Source organism: Engraulis encrasicolus, chromosome 5 (assembly GCF_034702125.1).
Source record: "Engraulis encrasicolus isolate BLACKSEA-1 chromosome 5, IST_EnEncr_1.0, whole genome shotgun sequence".
NCBI lineage: Eukaryota > Metazoa > Chordata > Actinopteri > Clupeiformes > Engraulidae > Engraulis > Engraulis encrasicolus.
This window is the reverse complement of record NC_085861.1, coordinates 40,765,422-40,789,155: the sequence shown is the minus strand read 5'-3', so window position 1 is coordinate 40,789,155 and position 23,734 is coordinate 40,765,422. Positions and strand designations below refer to the sequence as shown.

Genomic DNA, 23,734 nt, shown 5'->3' with positions numbered 1-23,734 from the left:
AACATCCCTCGCTACTCCTCCGCTTACTTCACAGGCACAAGAAGGCTGTTCAGATTTTATTAAAAAAATATCAAATGGTAATGTCAAAGCATTGTGTTGCACCAGTATGTGAAGCTGTGTGTGTTTTGCGTAGCCTCTGTGACTGTGTAGAATGTGAAGGTGTTAAATATGCATTTAAATGTCTACCTCATTCATAGAGCACTGACGTTTATATGTCCACTACTTAAATATGCAAAGAGTTAATATGTCCAGGTATTTAACCAGAATTGTATAAGAAGGCTAAAAACAAATTGCAATGCCATGTTTTGATGTAAATGCTCGAAAAATATATCAGTTTGCCTTTGTTCCAAGGCGTATTTGAATTCCGCTATTATTTTTGAATGGTAATATGTTTGCCTGTCCCCTTGCAGGACGTGTTTAAGCTCCGCTATTATTTTTGAATGAACACGTCTGCTTGTCTCCTTGCAGGACGTGTTTGAATTCCGCTATTATTTTTGAATAAACGTGTCTTCTTCTCTCCGCGCATTTGTGAATGAATGAACATGTGCTTGAAGAAAGCTGAAGAAGCCTTCCGCAGAAACGCGTGGGTCTCTGCTCCCATGTTTTTAAACTTATTAGCCATGTTTCAATAAAGGCTTTTTAATATTTTTCCACAAGAAGAGTGCCTTGGACTCCCTTTTTTGACAACATGTGTGCTTGTCTCCTCACAGGACGTGTTTGAGTTCCGCTACGCCAAGATGCCGGACGAGGTGCTGGAGGAGGACGACGAGGAGGAGCTGTCCATGGCGGTGGGCCGCGGCCACGGGGGTCACGGGGGCATGGGCATGCTGGGCCGCCACTCCTCCTCTTCGTCCTCCTCTTCCTCCTCTTCCTCCTCCTCCTCGGAGAGCGAGCCCAGCAGCGAGAGCGAGAGTGAAAGTAGCCCCAGCTCCGACAGCGAGGAGGAGAGGGCGCACCGCCTGGCCGAGCTGCAGGACCAAGTCTGCACACAGGTGAGAGAGAGAGAGATGGATATATAGATAGATGGATGATAGAGAGAGATGGATATATAGATAGATAGATAGATGTATAGAGAGAGAGAGTGAGAGTGGCGCATTGCTTTGCCAAACTGCAGGACCAAGTCTGCACGCAGGTGAGAGAGAAATGGAGATAAAGAAAGAACAAGAGCTGCTCCAGCTCCAACAGTTGAGCAGAGCCGTATATAAAGAGAGTCTGGCCAACTCGAATCATGGACGCCATTTTCGCTCCCCACGGCGAGGATTCTACATTGTAACCCTATGGGCAGCATACTGTCAAAATCGCTGGATTTAAAATACAAATAAGGCTTCATAGACCATCGAACTTTTGTTGTAGTATTATCAAGATCCCAACATGTGAAAACAAACGTTAACAAGTTCGTTCGTATAGAAGGGGTTTGCTTAAAAGAGTGTTTTGTCAGCATAGTTTTGATGTGCTCAGCAGTGCATTCCAGCGTTACTTCCGTGTTGTTGTTGCCTAGGTAGGGCCAACGTCAAAGTAGATATTTCAGGGTCTCCGCGGATCCTTAAAAAGTCTTATAAAGTCTTACTTTTAATATTTGTTTTTTAAGGTCTTATAAAGCATTATATTTCGGCAATTTTTGGAAGTGTGGTATTATATTTACGTGGGAGGTCTTATATTTCATCTGGGTAGCTTGAGTGTAAGAAAAAAGGTCTATTTTTTGACGCTATGAACCTTATTTAACCGGCATACGTCCCTTATCAAGATGCGGAAAAGTAGAGGAAACTGATCTGTGTTTGTGGCGCAGCGCAGCCCACTGGCCACACAGCGGGGGGCAGCCGCAGACCTGTGGGCGCAGCGTCTAGCCTACTTGCGTGTTCTAGTAGAAACAGTCGAAAAAGTGGTCGAAAAAATATGAACGTGAATCGAGATGGGTAGATAGATGCACGTTCAGTGTAATGTGGCTTGAGGACAAGAAATAAAACGGTTAGCTGCTATCCAAAGCAACGTCGGAATATGAAGCTTGATGTTAACTGTGTCGGGAGGACGCATAGCCTAATCAGTCGTTATAATGTTGTCTATCGTAAGCATGTTAGCCATGCCCTCGCGTTTGGGTAGAAGCGTTTGCTAAATGTAAAGGGTTCATTTCATAAAGTCCATTATGACCGTATTCAAAAATAATTGTTACTGCATACAATAGCCTACACTTTCAAAATCGCCTCTAGATACGTGACAGGCTATTTGATGCCTCTGTCAAATGCAAAATGATTTCGTTAACATGATGGCAGCATGAGGAAGTGAGCGCGAGGCAATACGAAATCGGATGAGTAACAGAATATGTACGAAGCCAATGATCTGGCGAGGTGCGTAATGTCCAAATCGGTAACCAGATGGGCAACGGTAAACGCGCTAAATGCTTGTTATGGACATGCTGGAAATCGCTTTCTTAGTTGTGCGCTGTTTCTTGCGCCCATCTAGAGAACAACAAACTACAGACAGGCTAAGCTCAAAGTAGAACGCTTGCTTCTGCTACCCGTCTCTGATAAAGCGAGCTGGAGGAGGAGGACCGGCACTCAGAGTAGTCATACATTTAACCCTTCTCTCCTAATAGCAAAGTGCATTCAACTATTATTTATCCATCATAAATGATGAATTGTTGAGCCATTTTTTAATGTGTAGGCCTACATTTAAAGGCATTTTATGAACATTCATCTGATTTTTCCATAGGCTGTCAAAACATGCGTGGGACCCTCAATTAAATGCCAGTTGTCAGTTAACTGACCATATGCATGCATGGTGTCTGTAGGCCTACAGATCAGTTACACCTTGCTACTGCTTACACTGTGTTTACCCTAGGCTACACTATAAAAGCACAGTAGTCATATAATATTGTTTATTAGCCTATATATAATTATGTAGCCTACTAGGCCTACATTTCATTATAGCAATGCAAACTAATAACATTAGCAATATTGCAATGCCTCACCCCGAGCGGTGGTCTTATATTTTATCATCAGAGGTCTTATATTTGTCTTAAAAAGTCTTATATTTGGTGATCCAAAATGTGCAGAAACCCTGTATTTAAGTAATGTACAGAAATAATATTCACAACAATGGTCAAGTTCATGTACAGGGACCCTGGTGATACTTGTGCCAAAGTTTCACGTTGTGTTGAGATTTAGTAGTTTAAAAATAACGATGTGCTCAGTAGTGCATAAAGCGATTGTCTGGATGCTCGTAGGATGAGTCTGGATATTCATAGGATGAGACTGGACGTGAGTTTAAATCGCAGGGGAAAAGGACCTTATTAGCGCGACAGAAATAATAACTTGGTGGGCAAAGTTATGTTTTCACAGTATAGCATAACCTAACTTCATTCGTTTTCAAAGTGCGGACAGGAGTTTTTGAGAGCATGCCATCATCATGACTATTTCTTTCAAAAGTAATTGTTAACAAAAGTCGAAGGGGGAAAAATACATTTACCTCACACAACACGAGAAATCTGCTGCTTTCCGGTTATTAATTCTGAACTTTATATTCCATTAAGGGGAGTTAATATCCGTGTATGTCCCAAATCCTCCGTTTCTGTCACGAGTTAAACGATGCTGTTTTTTTCTCCTGACCCGGTCCTGCACTACAGCCATATGCACAACAGTTTGTCATAATAATAATGTAATAATATTATAGTAAAGCGTTATTTTTTATATCTGATAATGCTCATTAATGGGAGCGTGGGGAACGAAAATGGTGTCCATAAAACATGTGACCAGCCCAGAACCAATCAAAATAGCGGGATATCTCGAACGTTCGAACCCATAGTTGGCCAGACTCTCTATGTACGGCTCTGCAGTTGAGGAGGAGAGGGCGCCTTGCTTGGCCAAACACAGGTGTGCATGGGGTGGTGGTGTTATTGGGTGATCACGCCCTGTGTGTTACTGTAATTTTGCACATATGAATTTGGAATCCAGGAATGAATATTATTTTAATATAGACATGTGTTTAATTCAGTAGTTACAAACCCCAACTCCGATGAAGTTGGGACGTTTGGTAAACAGTGAATAAAATCAAAATGCTATCATTTTCAAAACATTCAATCTATTCATTAGATGGAGAATAGTGAAAAGACAACATATTAAGTGTTAAAACCGAGAAAAAATATTGTTTTGGGGGACATATGTACTCATTTCTAATTTGATAAATCCAACACGTCTCAAAAGAGTTGGGACGGGGACAATAAATGGCAGCAAATGTCGAGGAAGACTAAAAACAAAACAAAAGACAACACTTAACAGTTAAATACATTAACCGATGAGATGATTTTATATAAAAAAACAGTGTTAATTCCTATCTTGGACATGATTTCACCAGCTTAAATGGTGGGTGTATTCCTTGTCATGTTTTGCAATGTTTTCCTTTCTGTAGTGCTTACAGTGTGACAGGTCTTGACCAAAAACCCACCATTTTATCACCTGCTGGTCCTTATGATGGAGCCAAACTGTTAAAACATAGTAGAGAATGCAATTTGACCTTACTATGTGGCAGTAATCGAAGATCTCCCTTCAAAATATAATGCATGAGTGGCTTTTCATGCTGTTTAAAACCCATTTATACCATTCAGCACTGTATTTAACTCTACAGATGAGTGAGAACATCTTAACCAATGCACTACTGCATCCGCATGCCATCATGGAGGCTGACTTTTGAAGCTAGCACTAACACAAGTTGGATGGTCCATTTTCACTGTAGCACAGGATGTGCAATGCTCTATTATTGTCAAAAAGAATGGACTTCAACAACTTCTGCTGACTTCTGTAAGCAAAGGACAGTTTCCCATGTCTTCTGGGTCTATTTCAAGTGAGCTCAGGTGCTTAGGAGAATGTTAAACCCCTGTATCATTTTCATGCATTAAGCGTTCTTAATATGGTCAATTTTCAATAGCTCTAGCACTCCAGGAATTAGAGTGAGACTACAGCCAATATATATTTCATGATGTCATGAACCTATACAATGATTTTATTAACAAAAATATGTCTTATATACACTCAATCGTGGTAAATCAAAGGGAATTCAAAAATGTATGTAATAACTATGGTAATTATTCCCTTTGCATCTTTAATTCTGAGTGACTCAGCCTCTCTGTGATGATCTTATACCTGGACACCTATTTTGTCCGTCAGTACAATTCATTTTGAAATGTTCTTCTTTGTTGTTTTATCTTATTTGGATGTTTACTAAATTTCACTGATCCCCGTCCCAACTCTTTTGAGACGTGTTGGATTTATCAAATTAGAAATGAGTACATATGTCCCCCAAAACAATATTTTTTCTCGGTTTTAACACTTAATATGTTGTCTTTTCACTATTCTCCATCTAATGAATAGATTGAATGTTTTGAAAATGATAGCATTTTGATTTTATTCACTGTTTACCAAACGTCCCAACTTCATCGGAGTTGGGGTTTGTACATGTCTGTCCAGATGATTAGACTTGAAGAACCTAATTATAAGCAAGTTGATTGACTCTTTGTTACAATACGGTGAAATGATGGGTATGAAAGTCATGGGCATGTTCCATTAATGTCTCCTAGTACACTGCTGTAATGAGTGTCTGGCTGGGCTTCAATTATTTGTGGGAAAGTGATCTGGGCTCTATGTAATTGACTGCCTTGGGCAGCTCTTGTTTGCCATGTAGTGATCATTTACCCAGTGTACATCAGCACACTAGCGTGACAAAGCCCCTCTAATATGGTTCAAAAGTGTTGACGTCTTCACTTCTTGTACCAAATGTAGGGAAATAATAGCATGGATGGTCAATGAAACGAAATGAGTTATGATTGAGTGAAGGTTTACGTCACAGTCTGACCAACCTGTGTGTGTTAATAGATTTTAGTTTGTATAAGTTTCACATGGAGTTTGTATTTTTGATCATTTTAATTAGCTTCTTTTTTGCATTTTAGTCTGTTTCTCCTACTACCGTCACACCAACATTTATGTCCTAGATAGGGCAGTATTGTTGAACTGCGTTAAAACTGGAAACGTATAGAAACCCTGTTTGTATTACGATGAAGTGTGTTCTTGCTTTTTAGAAAGCGCATCAAATCATGTGTTGCTTGAGCAATATGCCATATTCATCCGTTGCTTTGCTGCTGTGTTGACGTGCCCTCAGAGACAGATGTGCTGTCAGCTGTTCCACTACCTCATTCATACCCCACTCACATGCACTTTCCGGGTCAAAAGCTACAGATATGAGGGAGGAGGAGGGCTTTGTGTGGTTTCATGCACTGTGGGGGTACATAGCTCTGCACCGGTTGAGAGTGTGAAAGTGGGTTAGTTTTTCACCAGGCTGGTTAGGAGAATACAGCGGTCACGTGAACAATATAGATCCAAATTTCGAACACTGCAATAAAAGTGCGATTTTGAGTTCTGCACTGTGTGCCCTTTGTGTGTGTGTACATGTGTAGCAATAAGAACTTTTTGCAATGAGCAATTCAACTTTGCTCAGTGGTGTTTTCAATTGACCAAATTATGTTGTAGGAACTCAGCAGCTGGTTAAACATGTGTCTGTGCAAAATCCAATTCGAAATTGTGAGCAGGAGTAAAATATTTAACCCGTATCTTCCTTGAAAGTTGTAAATCAAAGTAAATAATTTGCTGTTGTGTAGTGTATGTGTGTGTGGAATTCTAACGTGTGTTTGTGTGTGTGTCCTGTTGGAAGTTGTGTATAATGAAACGTGTATAATTTGCCATGTACAGTGTATACGTTTGTAGAGTTCTAAAGTGTGTGTGTGTGTGTGTGTGTGTGTCCTGTTGGCAGTTAGGATTCAAAGTGTATAATTTGCCATGTACAGTGTATACGTTTGTAGAGTTCTAAAGTGTGTCTGTGTGTATCTCTTGTCAGTTGCGGGCGGTGCACGAGCAGCTGGCGGCCCTTTCGCAGCCCATCATCAAGCCCAAGAAGAAGCGTGAGAAGAAGAAGGACAAGAAGAAGAAGAAGAAGGCGGAGAAGCGCAAGGGCGCCCGCAAGAGCCTGGAGGAGGAGCGGGAGCGGGAGAGGGAGCGAGCGGCGCGGGAGATGGAGCTGCAGCTGCAGCTGGAGAGGGAGAGGCTGGAGCGGGAGAGGATGAAGGTCGCCACCAAGGCCACCAAGGGCAAGAAGGCCTCCTCCACGCAGGGCAAGAAGGGAGCCGCCAAGAAGACCAAGACCAAAGGGTGAGATGGGACACAAGTGACTTTATAGCTGGCTGTCTATCTCTTTGTCTGTCTGTCTGTCTGTCTGTCTGTCTGTCTGTCTCTCTCCCCCCCCCCCTTTTGCAAAACTCCCTCTGCCTTTTTGTTTTTGTTTGCTCTCTTTTTCTGTGTTTTGTCACTGACATGCCAAATACAGTACTAAATAGTAAAATACATTCATTTAAGTACTAATTTCTCCTCTGCTGTTCTGCCATTCCGGGTAAGAAGGCACAGGTGGCAGCCTGTCTGCCTGTCTGCCTCCAAAGTCCTCTGCCTCGCTTTCCTCTATTTCTGTGTTTTGTCATCACTGACATACCAAAATACAGCACTAAATAGTAAAATACATTAATAAAGTACTATTTCTCCTCTGCTATTCAGCCAGGCTGGGTAAGAATGTGCAGCCCTGTCTGCCTCTCAAGTCCTCTCAAGGCCTCTGTCATGATCACTGACATACCAAAAGACAGTACTAAATAGCAAAATATTTCTCCTCTGCTGTTCTGCCAGGCCGGGTAAGAAGGCGCAGGCGGCCGCGGCGGCGGCAGCACAGGCGGCCATGTACGCCATCCCCCACTACGACTCGGAGGAGGAGGAGGAGACCAGCCCCATGTCGTACGACGAGAAGCGGCAGCTGAGCCTGGACATCAACAAGCTGCCGGGCGAGAAGCTGGGCCGCGTGGTGCACATCATCCAGGCGCGCGAGCCCTCGCTGCGCGACACCAACCCAGAGGAGATCGAGATCGACTTCGAGACGCTCAAGCCGTCCACGCTGCGTGAGCTGGAGCGCTACGTCATGACCTGCCTGCGCAAGAAGCCCAGGAAGCCCTATGGTGAGTCCTCTCCAGGCTCTTCTATAGATGATTTACCTCTTAACTTAACCTTGTTTGCTCCTGAACCAGCTTCTTAGTATACCCCTCTGCAATGGGTTTTATGTTGAGTATGTGTCAGTGCAACGCTACAATTTCTAAGATGTACAGTGTATACAACATAAATCATTGAAAGCGTCTGAGTTCTGTTCTGCATCACAGCACTGAACTCGGACACCTTCCATGTGCTTTATGTTGAGTACGCCTGTGGTTCCTATCCTTTTGGCTGAGGAACCCGTATTTTTTAATATTGTAAACTTCGGTGGCCCCCCGACGGTGTGCTGAACGACAGGCGTAATTAATAAGTGGATACTTCTTGACGAAATCCGCGAAAAATGGGCGTTACTCGCACTAGGAAGGCTAGAACACTGAACTTAAAGAAATACCATCGGGTTTTGTAAATCTCACCCAGAGTCTACTGCACAGCCTTACTCAACTTTGTGTGTGTGTGTGTCTATGTGTGTGTATTTGGTCTAACAGTTAAGAAGATGGGTGGTGGGAAGTCGAAGGAGGAGTTGAATCTGGAGAAGAGGAGGGAGCTGGAGAGGAGACTGCAGGACGTCAGCGGGCAGCTGAACTCCGGCAAGAAGCCCAACCCCAAACCCAAGGGTGAGGACTGGAGCACACCTCTTCAACACACACATGCGCACACTATGAACAATTGTACTTTCTTTCTTTTTTAGAATGATTTATTTAATACACACTCCCACACATTGACATAGTCGTGTGGATACCACAATAACTGGTCCACCATTTGGAATGTATACTGTGCATAGAATAATACAGCTCCTCCAAATGGAAAGAAACACTCTGCTTCAATTCTTTGATTAGTTGTTTTTGCTGTTGTAACACGTGACTTAACTTGATTCATTCTCTCTCTCTCTCTCTCTCTCTCTCTCTCTCTCTCTCTCTCTCTCTCTCTCTCTCTCTCTCTCTCCCTCTTTCCCCATCCCTCAGTAGAGAAGCCCAGTGCTGCGGAGCCACATGCGGTGCCCTCTCGCCTCAGCGCCAGCAGCTCCAGCTCAGACTCTTCCTCCTCCTCCTCCTCTTCCTCATCTTCCTCGGACACCAGTGACTCAGACTGAGCCTGCCCCTCGCACCCCCTACCTCTTACCCTTCCCACCCCACCCAGAGCAAACGACAAGAGGAGTGGAGAAGCAGAGGTGGAGTGGGATGGAGAGAGAGAGAGGGGAAGAACTCAGGGATCAGACCAGGCTTGTTTTGAGGGTAGGGCTCGGGGTGGTGGAACATGAATTTAAAGAGGGCTGGATGGGTGGATAGGTGGATGGATGGGATTGAGTGGTGGATAGATTCACAGCCTCTCCACAGAACATGCAGAGGAGGTGGAACACACACCACCACCCCACCCGCCCATAACCCCTACCACCTTGTGTCTGCACCTCCCACACCTGTCAGTGGGGCAGGAAGGAACCCCCCACCCAAGCTCCTTCCCCTAGCAGCCTGTCCTCTTGGTTTCTGTGTAAATAGCTGTACAGATTATACGGAATATAATTTTCTTTCATAAAGAAGCATTTTAAAGAGCAGCCCATAGTGGGAGTGATGGAGAGACGAAAGCAGAGAGGAGAAGAGAGAAGCGAAGAGGAAGAGAGACGTGGAAAATGTGTGTGTCAGAACATCTGGACTATTTGTTCTTTTTTCTCTTTAGTTGTCAGATAACAGCTGGGAGACCCAAAAAAAATATTTCTTCTTTTTTCTTTCTTTTTGTCATATTATGTGTGTGTTTTTTTTAAGTCAATTTTCTTTTTTTTGTCAGTGTTTATGCTTATAATCCCACCTCTCTCTTTTCCGGTAGAACAATAAAAAAAAGTTTGCAGCAGGTTTCCAAACACTACAGAGCATCTCAACTGCATTGAAGCTTGTGATCTTGCATCGCTATGGTAGTATCGTTATAGGTGGAGAGACCTGAGACACACAATACAAGGCAGACAAACAATAAATGATAGGGTGAAGTTCAGGTGTCCTTTTCTCAAAAGAGAAGTTGTTAGCCTGTTAGCAGCTTGGGTAGTTGCCAATGGGAAAATGCATTGAAAACAACAAAGTAGCTAATGTAGTACGCTACTTTGGTTTCGAGAAATGCATCCCAGGTCAGGAGCGTTCGTTTGGTTGTAGGAATGAGCTTGTGGAGTCTTTACGAGTACAGCTGTCTTGACCTCTGTTTCCTTGATGGGACGGCTGGCACCTGAAGCACCCATCTGGCTTTTTTCACTGTGTTTGAGATTCACCCTTTTTGAAGTGGACGTTCTTTCTCTTGTGTTAAAAGTGATGTGTTCTCTTGGCCTTCTGTCTTGTGTGTTCCTTACTATATACGTTACGTACAATCATAGTTTGAATGACGAGGGGGTTGCTGGGAGGGGGTACTACTATGAATTAGGTGAGCGATTACGCTGTAATTAGTGTAAAAGATGAAAGGGTAGTACCCCTTCAAATGTGGCATGGTGTGAATTGCACCCCACGAGCGGCGTGTGCATCACTTTGGTCCAGTTTTCAATGTGTTAAATAGAATAAGCTATTTGGTTTTATTTTCTTACTTGTGTTGTTTAGTCTTGTCGATATTTGTTTTTGTCTTTTTTTTTACACAATGCCATTGCTGGCTGTTTTTCCAACGAGCTAGCAGTCACCATTGCTGTTTTTCCTTTTGTTGTTTTTCATGACAACTCTCACACTCACCTCATGTCTCTTGTGGACTTCAGATGTGTCACCCTTGTCTGCGGTCGGTACTGTATTAAAAAAAAGAAATTCAAACAAAAAAAGGAGTTGGAGACTCTAGCTTTGGCTCGTCTGAAGCTAGAGGGGATGGTGCTAGTTTTTTCGCTTGGTTTTTATGCTCGATTTAGCAAACTGTATTATTTGTACTATGTTAACTCAGGACAAGACACGTTAATTGCTAACACAATGGCAAGGACACATGTACAGTGGGGAAGAAATGACTTAAGCTGAAAGACCTGGTCTTCACGCCATTCCTTGTACAACAGGTGTACTGTAGATCATGTTTTTTCAATTGTCTTCAATTGTTTTGGTCTTTTTTTCTTTTCTTTTCAGTGTTAGAAAAAAAACAAAAATGGTTAAAGACTATCCCAACTATCCCATTGTTGAGTTTTTTGACTGTTGTACAATTTTGAGTTAATATAGCTTCTGGCTGCATCAACAAACATCATCTCTTGGCTGTACATATTAAAAGAGATTTTGTTCTTTAAAAAGTGTTTTTCCGTCTTTTCGTTATTGCGTCTCTGCTCTGGCTGAACCACTAGCAGCTGTGATTGGGTCTTAAGCTCAATGAGGCAGGTTTGACTTCAGGCCCCATTGCTCTTTAATGCGGCTATGGGGGCATGATGTGCTGGTTAATATGCACAGCCATGCCCTCACACCACTAAAGAGACATATACGGCTGTCACTCATGCTTGGCTGTGGGTCATCGTGTTTCACTTACTTATATTTGTTTTATCTTGTGTTATTTGTTAACCACTATTTGCTTTCTTAATGTGTGTTATGTAAGGATTTCATTTTTTAATTTGGGGAATGTCCTTGGATTAAAACAGGTGACCAGAGTTAAATTGTTCTTTTTAAAAATTCCTTTAATCCGATGACTGGATCCTGCAGAAGCATCTCCAGATTGTGCAGTGCAGTAGGCCACCCGCTACTCTAGTCTAATCTAATGATTTATGCTTTATGCTGCAAGAGCCGTAATCGAATGCTGTAGTTTCAGTGCTGCTGCGAGATCTAGAGATCACCCACAAGAGGGAGCAGATGTTTTAGAAGCGTCACCCTCCTAGACATGTAGACCGTATATGCCACCCGTGCCAACCCTGTGACGTGGGTGTAATGGGGGAGGTACCTTTGGCAGTTTTCTGATTGGAGGCTGGCATCGTCAACCGTCTCTAGGCAGGTGGAATGAACATGCGTTATCATTTCCTTCTGGCTCAGTAGTAGCTCTGCACTGTTTCATGCCTGAAAGAGTGATGGACTGATACTTTATCATTTGCCAATCGGTGTCTGCTTTCTTCTTTGTGTCTATGTGTTAAACATGTATACGGTCCATCCACATCCATATCCAGTCTCTCATCCCATTCATCTGAATTCCAGACTCTGAAGTCTGCTTCCTGTAAACAAGTAAGCGTTGTGTGGGCATGTTCTACAGGCTGGCCTGCTACCGAACGCCTTTGATGTGGGCAAAGGGAAGAGGCAGGAATAGATCAAAAGGCCCCACTACTTTACAACTGCTTTAGCTTCTACATGCCTCCAGTATGTTCATAAAAATGCATCCTTTGGAAAAGTTATAGTTATACTTGTATACTGTTCAAGTATTTTTTGTTTTTTTTTATGTTCCACTGTATGAAATGTTGCATTATAATCTCAAAGCCCAGAGCATTTCCCATATGTGTACAGAAAATGTGCATACTATTTTACCAAAGCTGTGTCCCACATTAAGCATTATGTGTCACACTGGAACTTAGACCAGTATTAGGGCTCGACTGACACACAGATGCTTTTAAGTGACAAGGGTTATCAGTAGTAGATAACCCTTAGGCTATACACCACACTTGCAATACATCATTTCTAATCTGCAGTAAATGAAGAGAGTGAATATTACAGAAAATACATTTATTGAGGATGACACTGAAAAATTGTGAAGTGGTCTTTTCAAGCCTTGTGAGTGAATGATTCCGGTCATAGTTGCTGATTTGTAAAGAGACATCCTGAGAACCATGTTTTAAATAAAATGCACATGCCTTAAGTAGGCTTCATGACAGTACAACAAATCATATGCAAAAAAAAATCAGCTATTATACGATGGGACTTTTTTCAGTTCTACAAACTAATGTGACAGCTTTGCCTGTCGATCTCAGTCCAAATCAAGCCTCTTATCGCTGATTGATCTCCCTGTCAACTGTGGTAAAACATGAACAAGAAACTGAGAAGTTACAATAGCTGTCAAGAATGTACAGGGATGTACAAACCAGCTAGCAGAAGCAAACGTTCAATCAAAATGGAGTGACCAACAAGAAGAAAAGCGGCAAAATAAAAACTATAGGTGAGATTTTAGACTTCCACAAGTCTTGTGCAAGATGCTGGCAAGTCCGGTGGACTCTGAATCTGAAACCCGCCTGGCCCTGACATAACGAATGGATAATAGATCGACGTCACTTTCAGAAAGTACAGTCTTATATTAGAGCCGTAAGAGCGGAGAGCAGTCATTAAATGTCCACAACGACTGATTTATGCCATCCAAGTGTTTCCGGACAACTTTTGCTGAACCATGTCTGGTTATAATCAATCACTCCACTAGCACATAATGGACGGACTCATGGTGGTAACCAGGGGCGCAGATCAAAGGCCAGGATCTTCTAAAAGTCTAATAAATGTAGGCAGAGTATTATAAAGAAGTAGAGGTACTCTTGCAGATTAAATTACAACACTAGTGGTATGATATTCAACATGGTTCAACTTTAAAAAATCATTACTAGGGTTGCAATTACATGTGTAAAAGTACTTCTACTTCTCATGTATACATCTCTTTACTTACTTTATACAACTCTGAATGTTTTTCTAATGGCGGATGGGGATGGCATTTCTTGTTTTCTAATAATTGTGGGGGGCATGTAACCTGGCTCTCGCCAGATCTGTGTGCGATCGCGAGCTGAACACACAGGTCTGGAAGGAATCCCCTACTGGGCAAGCTTAGACAGCCTCCGGGTAGACGAACCCATCATGATTGCCGCAGAGGACTTGATATGTGACGGGACTTTCAAGGGTTGTACAAGGATTTTTGATAAAGCCACGCTTTCTGTGATGACCGCAGTACCAGATGAATGCGTGTGGAGCAAGGCGGACCCACATTCATCTGGCTAGAGAGCCAGGCTAGGGGACAGATCACCCTCGTCCCCCCCATGTCCCCCTCCTGCATCTCTGATGGTAGCATGTGACCAATTTAGAGGGGAAGATACCACACATTTTATTTAAATAGATAAATAAAATAAGATACCACACATGTCATTTAAATAAAATTCAGCATGATGGACAAGAGTGTGCGGTATCTTCGCCTCTAAAGTGAACTACTACCCGCTACCTGCACCTCGAAAGCTCTGGTGTGCGTTGGTTTCCTCCTCCAAGCCTATAACCCTCTACATCTGGAGCCACCATCCTTAAGGTGATGAGACCTCTGCCGTCTCCTCCTCCTGCTCCTCCTCTGCGTTGCGGTGTATGGAGGTGTTCTGCTTCTTGACGAACTCTGCGTACAGGCCTCCTCTCTGGACCAGCTCCTCGTGGGTGCCCTCCTCCTGGACCTCCCCCTGCTGCAGGAAGACGATGTGGTCGGCCTTCTCCACCGCGCTCAGACGATGGGCGATCAGCAGCACGGACACCTGCTGCTCCCTACGCAGCTTAGACAGAGCCTGGTGGACCTACGTTACCGGGAGAGAGAGAGAGAGATAGAGAGAGATAGAGAGAGAAAGAGATGGTTGCAGGAAGGTGTTAATCTCAGATTTCTTTCTGTTCAGTTTAAATCATCTGTTTATCTGTTCCAATGACTATATGGGAATGGATCCCTTACCAACCATCACAATTGAAGCAACGGAATCTGTCTAATCTGTCTGTAATCTATCTGTAATCTGTCTGCCTGCCTGTCTAATTTCGCTGCCTATGCATTTAACAGGTAATTTCATGACCTAGCTGATCTATCTGTCTGATGATTTCTGTACTCATACAAGGTTCTTATTTTCAGAAGCTGTCGAACAGTAAGCTTGATGGTGTCATTAAAGCAAAGACTTAAAGTACTACTGTGCCATTTTTGGAAATAAGGTCATATTGCACCTCCTCTTGAGTTAAATGAGGAGTAAAAAAGGAGTATGGCAGTGCAAATTTTACATACAAGCTGGCAATTAACATTGAATCCTATGAGACCGGCTAGCCGCTAGTCTCATAGGACTCAATGTTAATTGCTAGCATGGAGGTAAAATTTACACTGCCATACTCGGAGAACGATTGAAAGTACAGGAGAAAGGTTAAACTCAATCATTTAACTCAAGGAGAGGTGAACAATAAGCTTATTCCCAAAAGAAACAATTCGCTTTGTATGTGTGAAGACAGCAAGAGAGAATGTTCTGCATCTCATTACCAGTTCTTCACTCTGTGTGTCCAGGGAGCTGGTTGCATCGTCCAGCACGAGGATTTTTGGCTTGCGGATAAGGGCTCTGGCGATGGCTATACGCTGTTTCTGCCCGCCAGACACCATGTCACCTTTAGCCCCAGCATCTATGAGACATTTAAAAAATAGACATTAAGCCTAAGTAGCAAACCTTTTATAGAAATAGCATAGCATAGTTAAGTTAAAGCAACTAACAAGTACTGTATTTCATGTCATAGGTAAAAAAACAAAAACACATACTGTAGCTATAGGAATAAAAACACATCATAGGTATAAAAGCAACAATGCATGCATATCATTTGGTCTTGACTAGTGCTTGTTTTTTACACTTCATAGCTGTTCCATACTCCATTCAATTTCCATATTCCATGTCTAACACTTCAACAGCAAGGTGCTTAACCCCTTTACACAGAGCCTCTGTTATAACCTTAATGTTGACAAAGTTGTAGGGCCCACGTCTTAATCTGCTCTCGGTAATGTCGTAGCAATGTTGTTATAATAATGTACTGGAGTTGTCTATTCTCAGCAAAAGAGTTGCACGGGCCTGCCAGAAGGCCCATCTGCATAAAGAAGCTACAGTATATGATCAAATTGGAGTAAGGTGTGTGTACAAGAAATACCTCTGCTGTAGCGAGATCAGACAATGAGAACTGCAGTGGCAGGAGGATGAGGTGGATAAAGTGAAGTGAAGTAGAGTGAAGTGAAAGCCCACCTGGAAACTCCCATTGCCATTGTGACACAGTACTCCATAGCACACACAGTAATCACTGCATATACCAAATTGCATTACACCTTACCCGTGCAAGGGGCAGCCCCAAACGGGTAACGTACCATAGTCATGGAGGAGGATGGGGGAGAGCACTCTGGTTAATTACTTCCCCCATTATCCTAGCAGGTCGGCAATCGAACCAAGAACCTTTGGGCTGCAAGCCTGACACCCTAACCGCTTACCCATGACTGCCCTAGAATGATGCCCTAGATCAGTGTTCTCAACCTTTTTTGAACAAACGCCCCCTTGGCCTCACCATAAGTCTACCAAATACCCTCTTGTCCTCATCATAAGCTTGACAACGCCCCCTTAGTATCAAAACATTAAATGGACTTATGGCCCCCAATGGATATTAAGCACCGCCCCCTCTCATCTGTATCCTTCTCAACGCGCCCCTAGAGCTCCCCAACGACGACCCCTAGGGGGCTGTACGACCCCCCCCCTCCCTTGAGAAACACTACCCCAGATGAATGGGGTCTGTGTAGCCCACCTGTGTCGTAGCCATTTTGCATGCTGGTGATGAAGTGATGGGCGTAGGCGCTCTTGGCTGCCTCTATCATGTTCTCCTCTGAGGCCTCCTCCATGCCATACTTGATGTTCTCCCTCAGGCTGCGCGCAAACAGCTTGGGCTCCTGGCTCACCACACTTATCTGGGGGGCAATAAACACCAATGCATTAGTTTCAAGTCAGACCACACTACTGTGTATGAAATATGAACAGCCTGCAATGTAGGAAAGGACACAGCTTTTTTAATGGTTGCACTGCATTTAATTAGTTGTCATAACTACTGTTTGCAGTGCAACATGCAACACCATAACTTTCAAGAAAACACATTTACGCTTCAATTAAAATGGTGCAGATATACCATACTGTATACATTGACACTTGACTTGACATTGACAATTCCACAATTCATTATCAATACAAGCGTAGGGTAAAGCAGGAACCTTTTTGTGCAGGTAGTCGTCCTTGTAGCAGCTGAGTGGCTGTCCGTCCAGCAGGATGCTGCCCTGCTCCGGCTGGTAGAACCTCTCCAGCAGGTTCACACAGGTGCTCTTCCCACCCCCAGAGGGACCCACTAGGGCCATCATCCGACCAGGCTTCAACTCCAGAGACAGGCCCTGTGGAGGACAGAGAGAGAGAGAGAGAGAGAGAGAGAGAGAGAGAGAGAGAGAGAGAGAGAGAGAGAGAGAGAGAGAGAGAGAGAGAGAGAGAGAGAATATTCAGTTAAAGGGACACTGTGCAGGAAATGGTCAAAAAAGGTACTGCAACTATGCTGCTCATTGAAACTGGGCTGCCTATTGCCAAATTTGATCTTTACATGAAAGTTAACTAAGTAATAAACAAATATTTTCTAGTATGGTCCAAGTGCAGTCATTTTTGCAGCTAAAAATTGCTATTTTGGGAAATTCAAAATGGCGGACCATGGAGAAGATCCCCCTTTTCATGTATGAAAAGTGCATTTTTTCCAGTCATAATGAACACCTAGAATTTGACGGTGGTGGTAAGTATTCATGAAAACGGTAATATTAGTGAATGGGCAGCATGAATTCTGGAAATAAACAACAAAAAATCTCACACAGTGTCCCTTTAAGTCATGTGTTACAACAGCAGCAACAACTAATCAAAGAATTGAAGCAGAGAGAGAGAGAATGAAGAAAAAAAGATACAGACGACAGAGGTGTAGTTCACGTGTATAATAAAATTTAAAGGTGAGAATATACATTTCGATCAAAAAAGATGAAAATTTAATCTCCAGTAACATTTCTAAACCTTTGGTTGTCACCCTTTTGTTTTTCACATACTTCTGTGTGAGGAACATTTACCTTAAGTATAGCATGTTCTGGTCTCTTTGGATAGGAGAAGGTGACATCTTGGAACTGCACGTGACCCTTAAGTTGTTCAGGCGCTTCAGTGCCGTCGGGGGGCATGTCGGGGGTCCGTTCCACATACTCAAAAATCTTCTCTGAGGCACCAATGGCCTTCTTGACATGTGGATAGTAGTTCATCACCGTCTGTAGAGGAATGGAAAAACACAGTGGTAACAGTGACTGAAAGAAACAGTGTGTACAATGTAAAGTCCCTTTATTTATCCCGAAGGAAATTAAAGTGTCTAGACTCCTAATGCAACATACACATAATACAAATGGAATGGCAAGACAGATCAAATTGCACACAAAACCATACATACAGACAAAAAACAGGTCTAAACATACACACATAAATTCACACACATGCACACATACAGTAAATAGATAAAATACTGAAAAACAAACACTAACATTACTCCACCTAGGTGCAAAGTATGTGTGTATTATGTGTTTTATGTGCGTACCATATGGTAACATGTTCTGTTAGTCTATGGACTAAAAGAATTATGAATAGGATAAGTCTAATTCTTTTTTGTAAGAGCGGAACAGTGTAGGTAACCAAAGCAACCAAAGACTTCTTTTGCTGCTACTGCTCTGCCCAAGCAAGTTTGATTGATGTTATCTATTTCACCCTGTTCTATATCACTGCCATCTCTGCAGTGCCCACAGAGCCAAACCCCGAAGAGGAAGTTGAATCCATTTCTGATTTTATGGAGGACTGTGTGATTCATTGTCCTGTTTGGATAATAACTCACCTCCACAGCGCTGGTGAACTGCAGCTCGTACAGCACGAAGGACACCAGATCTCCACTGCTCACGTCATCTCCTGTCACCAGCCGCCCGCCATAGTACAAGATGCTGACTTTCAGAGCCAAGCTAGACATCTGCAAGGGAAAAAGAAGGTAACTTTTGTTAAGCCTTAATATCAGATATAACGAAAACAAAATTAAGTCACTTTCACTCGACTTCACGGGATACAATTCCATCCTGGCTACTCAGCGGGGGTGGCCATACCCATCCCTAACTTGACATTTCAGTCTAGACTCTAACACTACAGTAATGAATTGCTACATAAGCTATTTTCACGAAAGACACCTTCTAAATGAATAAATACCTACAAATACTTTGAAGACATGTTAAAGACACACCCCTTCAGTCTTACACCTTACAGGAATGAAACCTGCCATTATTTTTACCTTTTTTTCATTAAATGGTAGATATCTTGCGTGCAGAGCACTTACACTGTTGGTCCATGTGGAGACTGCGTAGGCTGCCGCTTCTTTCTTGTTGAGGGAGTAGGTCTCCTCCAGACGCTTCTGATATCGCGCCGTCTCGCCATCCTCGTTGGCAAAGCTGCGCACCGTCTTCATGGCTGAAAAGGTCTCCATGGCAACATCGTTAGCCTTCGCCAGCGACGCTTGAACGTCCCTTGCTAGTTTCTGAGACAAGAGAAGAGAAACACAAGAGGAAGGAAAGAGTAGTCAAACATACATTGTCTAATATATAAATAAAAATAAATGCTAAACAAAAGGAAGCAATAACTAACACCAATTGTGACAGTACATTAAGTTAATGTCTCTATGACATTTGGATGTACAGTAGGGGCTTCAAAAATGTTCTTGGGGGAAAAAATAAACATAGAACACAATGCCTATTTCCCACCATCATAACTTTTCTGAGAGAAATGTATTTGCAACCTGAATTTTCTACTAAATTGAGTACATAACAAGTCATACTACCGGACATGTTTTCCTGTTACGGTACATAGAAGATTCAAGGACTCATCCACGCAACCAAGAATATGAACACGGCCAACCAATAGCTCCACTCCATCTCACCCTACCTCACCTGATAGAACTTTCCGGAGATCTCCGGGATGACCCAGATGACGGGTAGGCCCATGAAGGTGAAGAGGGAGAGCTTCCAGGAGAGGTGAACCATGAAGCCAAAGAGGAAGACCAGCCTCCAGAAATACCACATCATCAGGCTCAGCTTGTCACTCAGAGACTCGCTCATGGTGTTGGTGTCCGTGGTGATGCGCGACACTATGTCACCTGAGGAAATGATGGCAGGAATGAAATGAGATGCGTATTTGGGAAGGTCTAGTTTTACTATGGTGGGTGCACTGTGTAGGATGGAGGCCAGAGTAGGTATTGCAACTATGCTGTTCGTTGAAACTATGCTGCATATTGCCAAATTTGATCTTTTTATGAAAATGTACTAAATATAACCAAACTACAGTAAGATTTGCAGCTAAAAATGTCCATTTCGATATGGAGCAGACACCTTTTCATGTAAGAAAAGTGACATTTTCCCATAATGAGTCATAATGAATAGGCCTACTTAGAATTTGATGGTGGTGGTAACTATTCTTGAAAAAGGTGTTTAGCCGGATCACACCGCACTCTCGATTAAAAGGTGCCAAACATAAACAAAAACTGTGTAAAATTGAAAGAAAAATGTCTGCACACTTAAATCCCCTTTGTGTTCTTTTTAATAGGCCAAGCTTTCGGTCTACTGACCTTCCTCAGGGCTCAGTTCGTATTCATGAAAAAGGTAACATTTTTGGATGGGCAGCATGAATTCTGGAAAGGAACTGCTAAAAAATATTACTTAGTGCACATTTAACAATGTACCAGCTGGGGGAGAGACACTGTTGAAATATTTCCTGAACTTCACCTGACACTTACCAGTACCAGGGACTTAGTTATTCATACAGTTAACAGCTGTCAATAGCTTAGTAGCTTTTGAACTATTGGCATAACTACTGACTAGTTTCAATGAAGAAATACTTGATATTGAATAAGAACATTACATACACATAAAACATTAAACTTTTACACACAAAACACAAATAATTTACTACTTCGTTGCGACAATGCTATTTTATTGCAAAACCTCTCTACAAACAATGTTTGGTAGGGGATGTAGCATGTGTGTTGAGGTGTATTTTACCTGTAGTTGATTTGTCGAAAAAAGCTATTTCCTGTTTGAGCACTGACTTGAAGACCAAGCCCTGGATGAACGTGTGTATTTTGCTCATGGTCAAATTGTAAATCAAGTCACACACAAACTCACACACCGCACTGTGAACACACAAGAAGAGCATATATCAAGATCTGTGGTATATGCCTGGTACACCAACCAGTGCATAGTGTTGAATGCAAATAATGATTTGTAGAGATATCACATTATATACACCTTTCCCAACTGGATAAGAGAGATTAATAAGTATATAACAATAAGTACCAATGCAGTCTATTGAATAGGTAATAATAATGTAACAACCTCTACATATATGCGTATATGGTCACTGACCTTCCAATAGTGATGACAGTCATGATTGTGATGGCTTCAGAGAAGGCCTCAGGCTTGTCTTCGTTCATGATCCAGTCTGTCATCTTGCCAGTGTAGTGAGGGATGGCCATCTCACCTGATCAATTAATCAAAAAATTACATCTATAGACCATTATCATACATACTTGTCATTCAATGTGCTAAAGATTAGAGAAAGATAATTGAGGAGAAAAAGAAAGTAAAAAAGTACTATAGGTGATGCACGCACATCCAGTAAAACGGGTGCTGGATCAAACAAACGTGCGTAAAAGAAGAAAGAAAAATCTGCACACTGTTGCTGCTCACGGACTTATTGAACACCAAGTGTTGAATTGGTGAGCAGCAACACTGTGCGGATTTTTCTTTCTTCTTTTTGAGAAAAAGAAAGTAGCCTATATTGTATTATAGATAGTAGATAATTAAATAAATACCACCAAAGGGCGATGAGAATAAAGCTGTTTTTACATGATACTGTTGGGGCAGTTCTAATTTGGACAGGGAGTTGGTTCCAGCATTTTGCAGCATAATAACTGAATGCCATTTCACCCTGTCTAGATTTGACCCACGGCACAACCAGTAGAGGAGATTCTGAAGACCAAAGACCTCTATTAGGATCTGATAGCAAAATTTGCTGTGAGTGATGCCTATGTATTGCCGAGCGATTTAATATAGTTGAACATGAGCTCAACATATTCTTTGCCACAGTGTGGACAGTTTTGAAGGACAGACCGAGGGTGAATAGCTTTGTGGCTTTATGGTTATTGTTTGTCTACTCTGTAATCTGATCCTCTACTCTACACTACACTACCTACTTTCACTTTCATATTAAATAAATGAGTCCTCTGTGAGAGTAGTTCCTCACAAGGTTTCTAGACAAATGTAAACAAATATTATGCAAGAACATGCTTTAAAAAATATGCTATCAATTACAACAGAAACTATCCATCTCATGAACTGGCCACCAAACACCAAACTTTATCTCCGAAACAGTTTCTAACAGCCCGTTCCTATTACTGATTTCCTCAGTAGGTGTGTAATAGTAGCCGAGGTCACACATACGTACACAGTGAGGAAATGATCACTAATGTGATAACGACGGTGAAGTGCCAGGAGTAGTCCTTCATGTAGCCAAGAAGTCTATTCAGGGATGCCCCATTCTCTTTCCCGGGTTTCGTCTTCTTCTCAGAGAGAATGGTTGGGACATGGCGCGTCCAGTACAGCCAAGACACGGCAACCACCGCATACGTCTGTAGCAACTGTGACAATTAGACAAAATATAAGTTTAGCTGTCAGTCAATTGTGTGCATATTTGCAATGTAACACTGTCATGACATTGTCGTAACATTAGACAATGTCAAACACCCTCCTTCAAGATAAAAATCCAAGATAAGATTAATTTTTTTCACAAATTCTAAAGAACTTGCCATCCTTTTCTTAAGAAGGGTATGTAACTAATCACATGCAATGACAATATTGGCACAGTGTGACTGCACGGTAGAAAATATGCCAATAGTATTTCCACTGCAGTGCATACAGTATGTAAGTTTATAGTTTGTTAATACCGCTTCCCAGGAGTGCCATCCCCAGAGTAACTCCACAGCCGAGCGCCCGATTGTCCACAAGAAGGTGATGTAGGCTGGAGACAAGAAGCTGAGGACACACTGAGTCTGGAGCCCCTCAAACGTCTTCATCCAGGGCAAGGTGCCAGGATAGGAGTAGGTGACAAAGAGGAGTGCACAGCATCGCAGCACACCCCCTCCCCACAGGACCACGAATGGACGGGAGATGAGGAGAGGGGAAAGCTGGCCTTGACGGATGCCTTGGACCACACACAGGTCTACCAGCAGGTACAGTAGAGGTGAGAAGTAGGACATTTTCTGCATCACGAAACGTCACTGGTTGAGCGGTAAAATGCTGTAATGGAAGAAGAGAGGGAGCAAGTTGTAAGTTGGTCAGGTCATTCTATGGAGTGTGGTGGTGAAATGCAAGATAGATAATGTAGGTGGTGGCTAGAGCATAACTTACTGAACGTGGAAACTGTGTAAAAACAGCAGACTTTATGTCGCAGTATCAGAAAAGACAACACTTTCACTTTCACTTCACAAACTGAAATTAAAACTTGGTAAAAGCCAGGATCACATAGTATGAAACACGATGCATACATTACCTATTCGCTTCGTTTTTTTAAAGTCTAGGTGAAAAGAACAATAAGAATGTAAACACAATGGTAACAAACTTACACCAAAAGATGTTGGGAGTGGGTGGCAGAATCCCTTCCTCCACGCCTGGAACGTGTTCTGTGCGTAGGTAGCCTATATTCCTCTCAGGTACAACTCAAAAATTAGCGAAGTCTAATCGCAATTCCATAAATTATGAGTATCGAATAAGCATAATGCAAACTACAACCTGCTTACATGTCGATTATAGGAAATGCCCGGACTTTCCTGCAGCCAGTGAAACCGAAAGTAACAACAGGCACATGCTATTGGACAAAGGACGACAGGAGGACACGCCCCTATTTTTCCATG

General features: G+C 42.5%; 2 protein-coding genes across 4 annotated transcripts in view; one reads left to right on the top strand and one right to left on the bottom strand.

Annotated features, from left to right (window-relative positions):
* The window catches only part of brd2b (bromodomain containing 2b), a 24,189-nt gene extending 12,557 nt beyond the window's left edge, over positions 1-11,632 (top strand). For 2 of the 3 annotated variants that reach the window (XM_063199383.1, XM_063199381.1), the window contains exons 9-13: positions 711-992; positions 6,877-7,187; positions 7,710-8,032; positions 8,549-8,677; positions 9,026-11,632. In XM_063199383.1, coding sequence (XP_063055453.1) covers positions 711-992; positions 6,877-7,187; positions 7,710-8,032; positions 8,549-8,677; positions 9,026-9,153 — 1,173 coding nt within the window. In that variant the 3' untranslated portion in view covers positions 9,154-11,632. The remainder of the gene's footprint in view (positions 1-710; positions 993-6,876; positions 7,188-7,709; positions 8,033-8,548; positions 8,678-9,025) is intronic. The other variant, XM_063199382.1, reaches the window with a different exon arrangement.
* On the bottom strand, positions 10,311-23,734 carry tap1 (transporter 1, ATP-binding cassette, sub-family B (MDR/TAP)). The gene is made up of 13 exons (XM_063199384.1): positions 23,447-23,734; positions 22,769-23,120; positions 22,270-22,462; positions 21,189-21,303; positions 20,826-20,956; positions 19,719-19,924; positions 19,112-19,309; positions 18,626-18,754; positions 17,826-18,014; positions 16,947-17,120; positions 16,490-16,649; positions 15,201-15,337; positions 10,311-14,487 (listed from the first exon to the last, which is right to left on the bottom strand). Exons 2-13 carry the CDS (start codon positions 23,087-23,089, stop codon positions 14,230-14,232), a joined length of 2,211 nt encoding a protein of 736 aa, XP_063055454.1. The 5' UTR covers positions 23,090-23,120; positions 23,447-23,734; the 3' UTR covers positions 10,311-14,229.

Coding starts and splice junctions, on each gene's coding strand:
- tap1 (XM_063199384.1), bottom strand. CDS start 23,089: ATGCAGAAAATGTCCTACTTCTCACCTCTACTGTACCTGCTGGTAGAC. Junction 21,304..22,269: donor AGTGATCATTTCCTCACTGT/GTACGTATGTGT, acceptor TTAATTGATCAG/GTGAGATGGCCATCCCTCAC. Junction 18,755..19,111: donor TCTCCACATGGACCAACAGT/GTAAGTGCTCTG, acceptor TTTCCCTTGCAG/ATGTCTAGCTTGGCTCTGAA.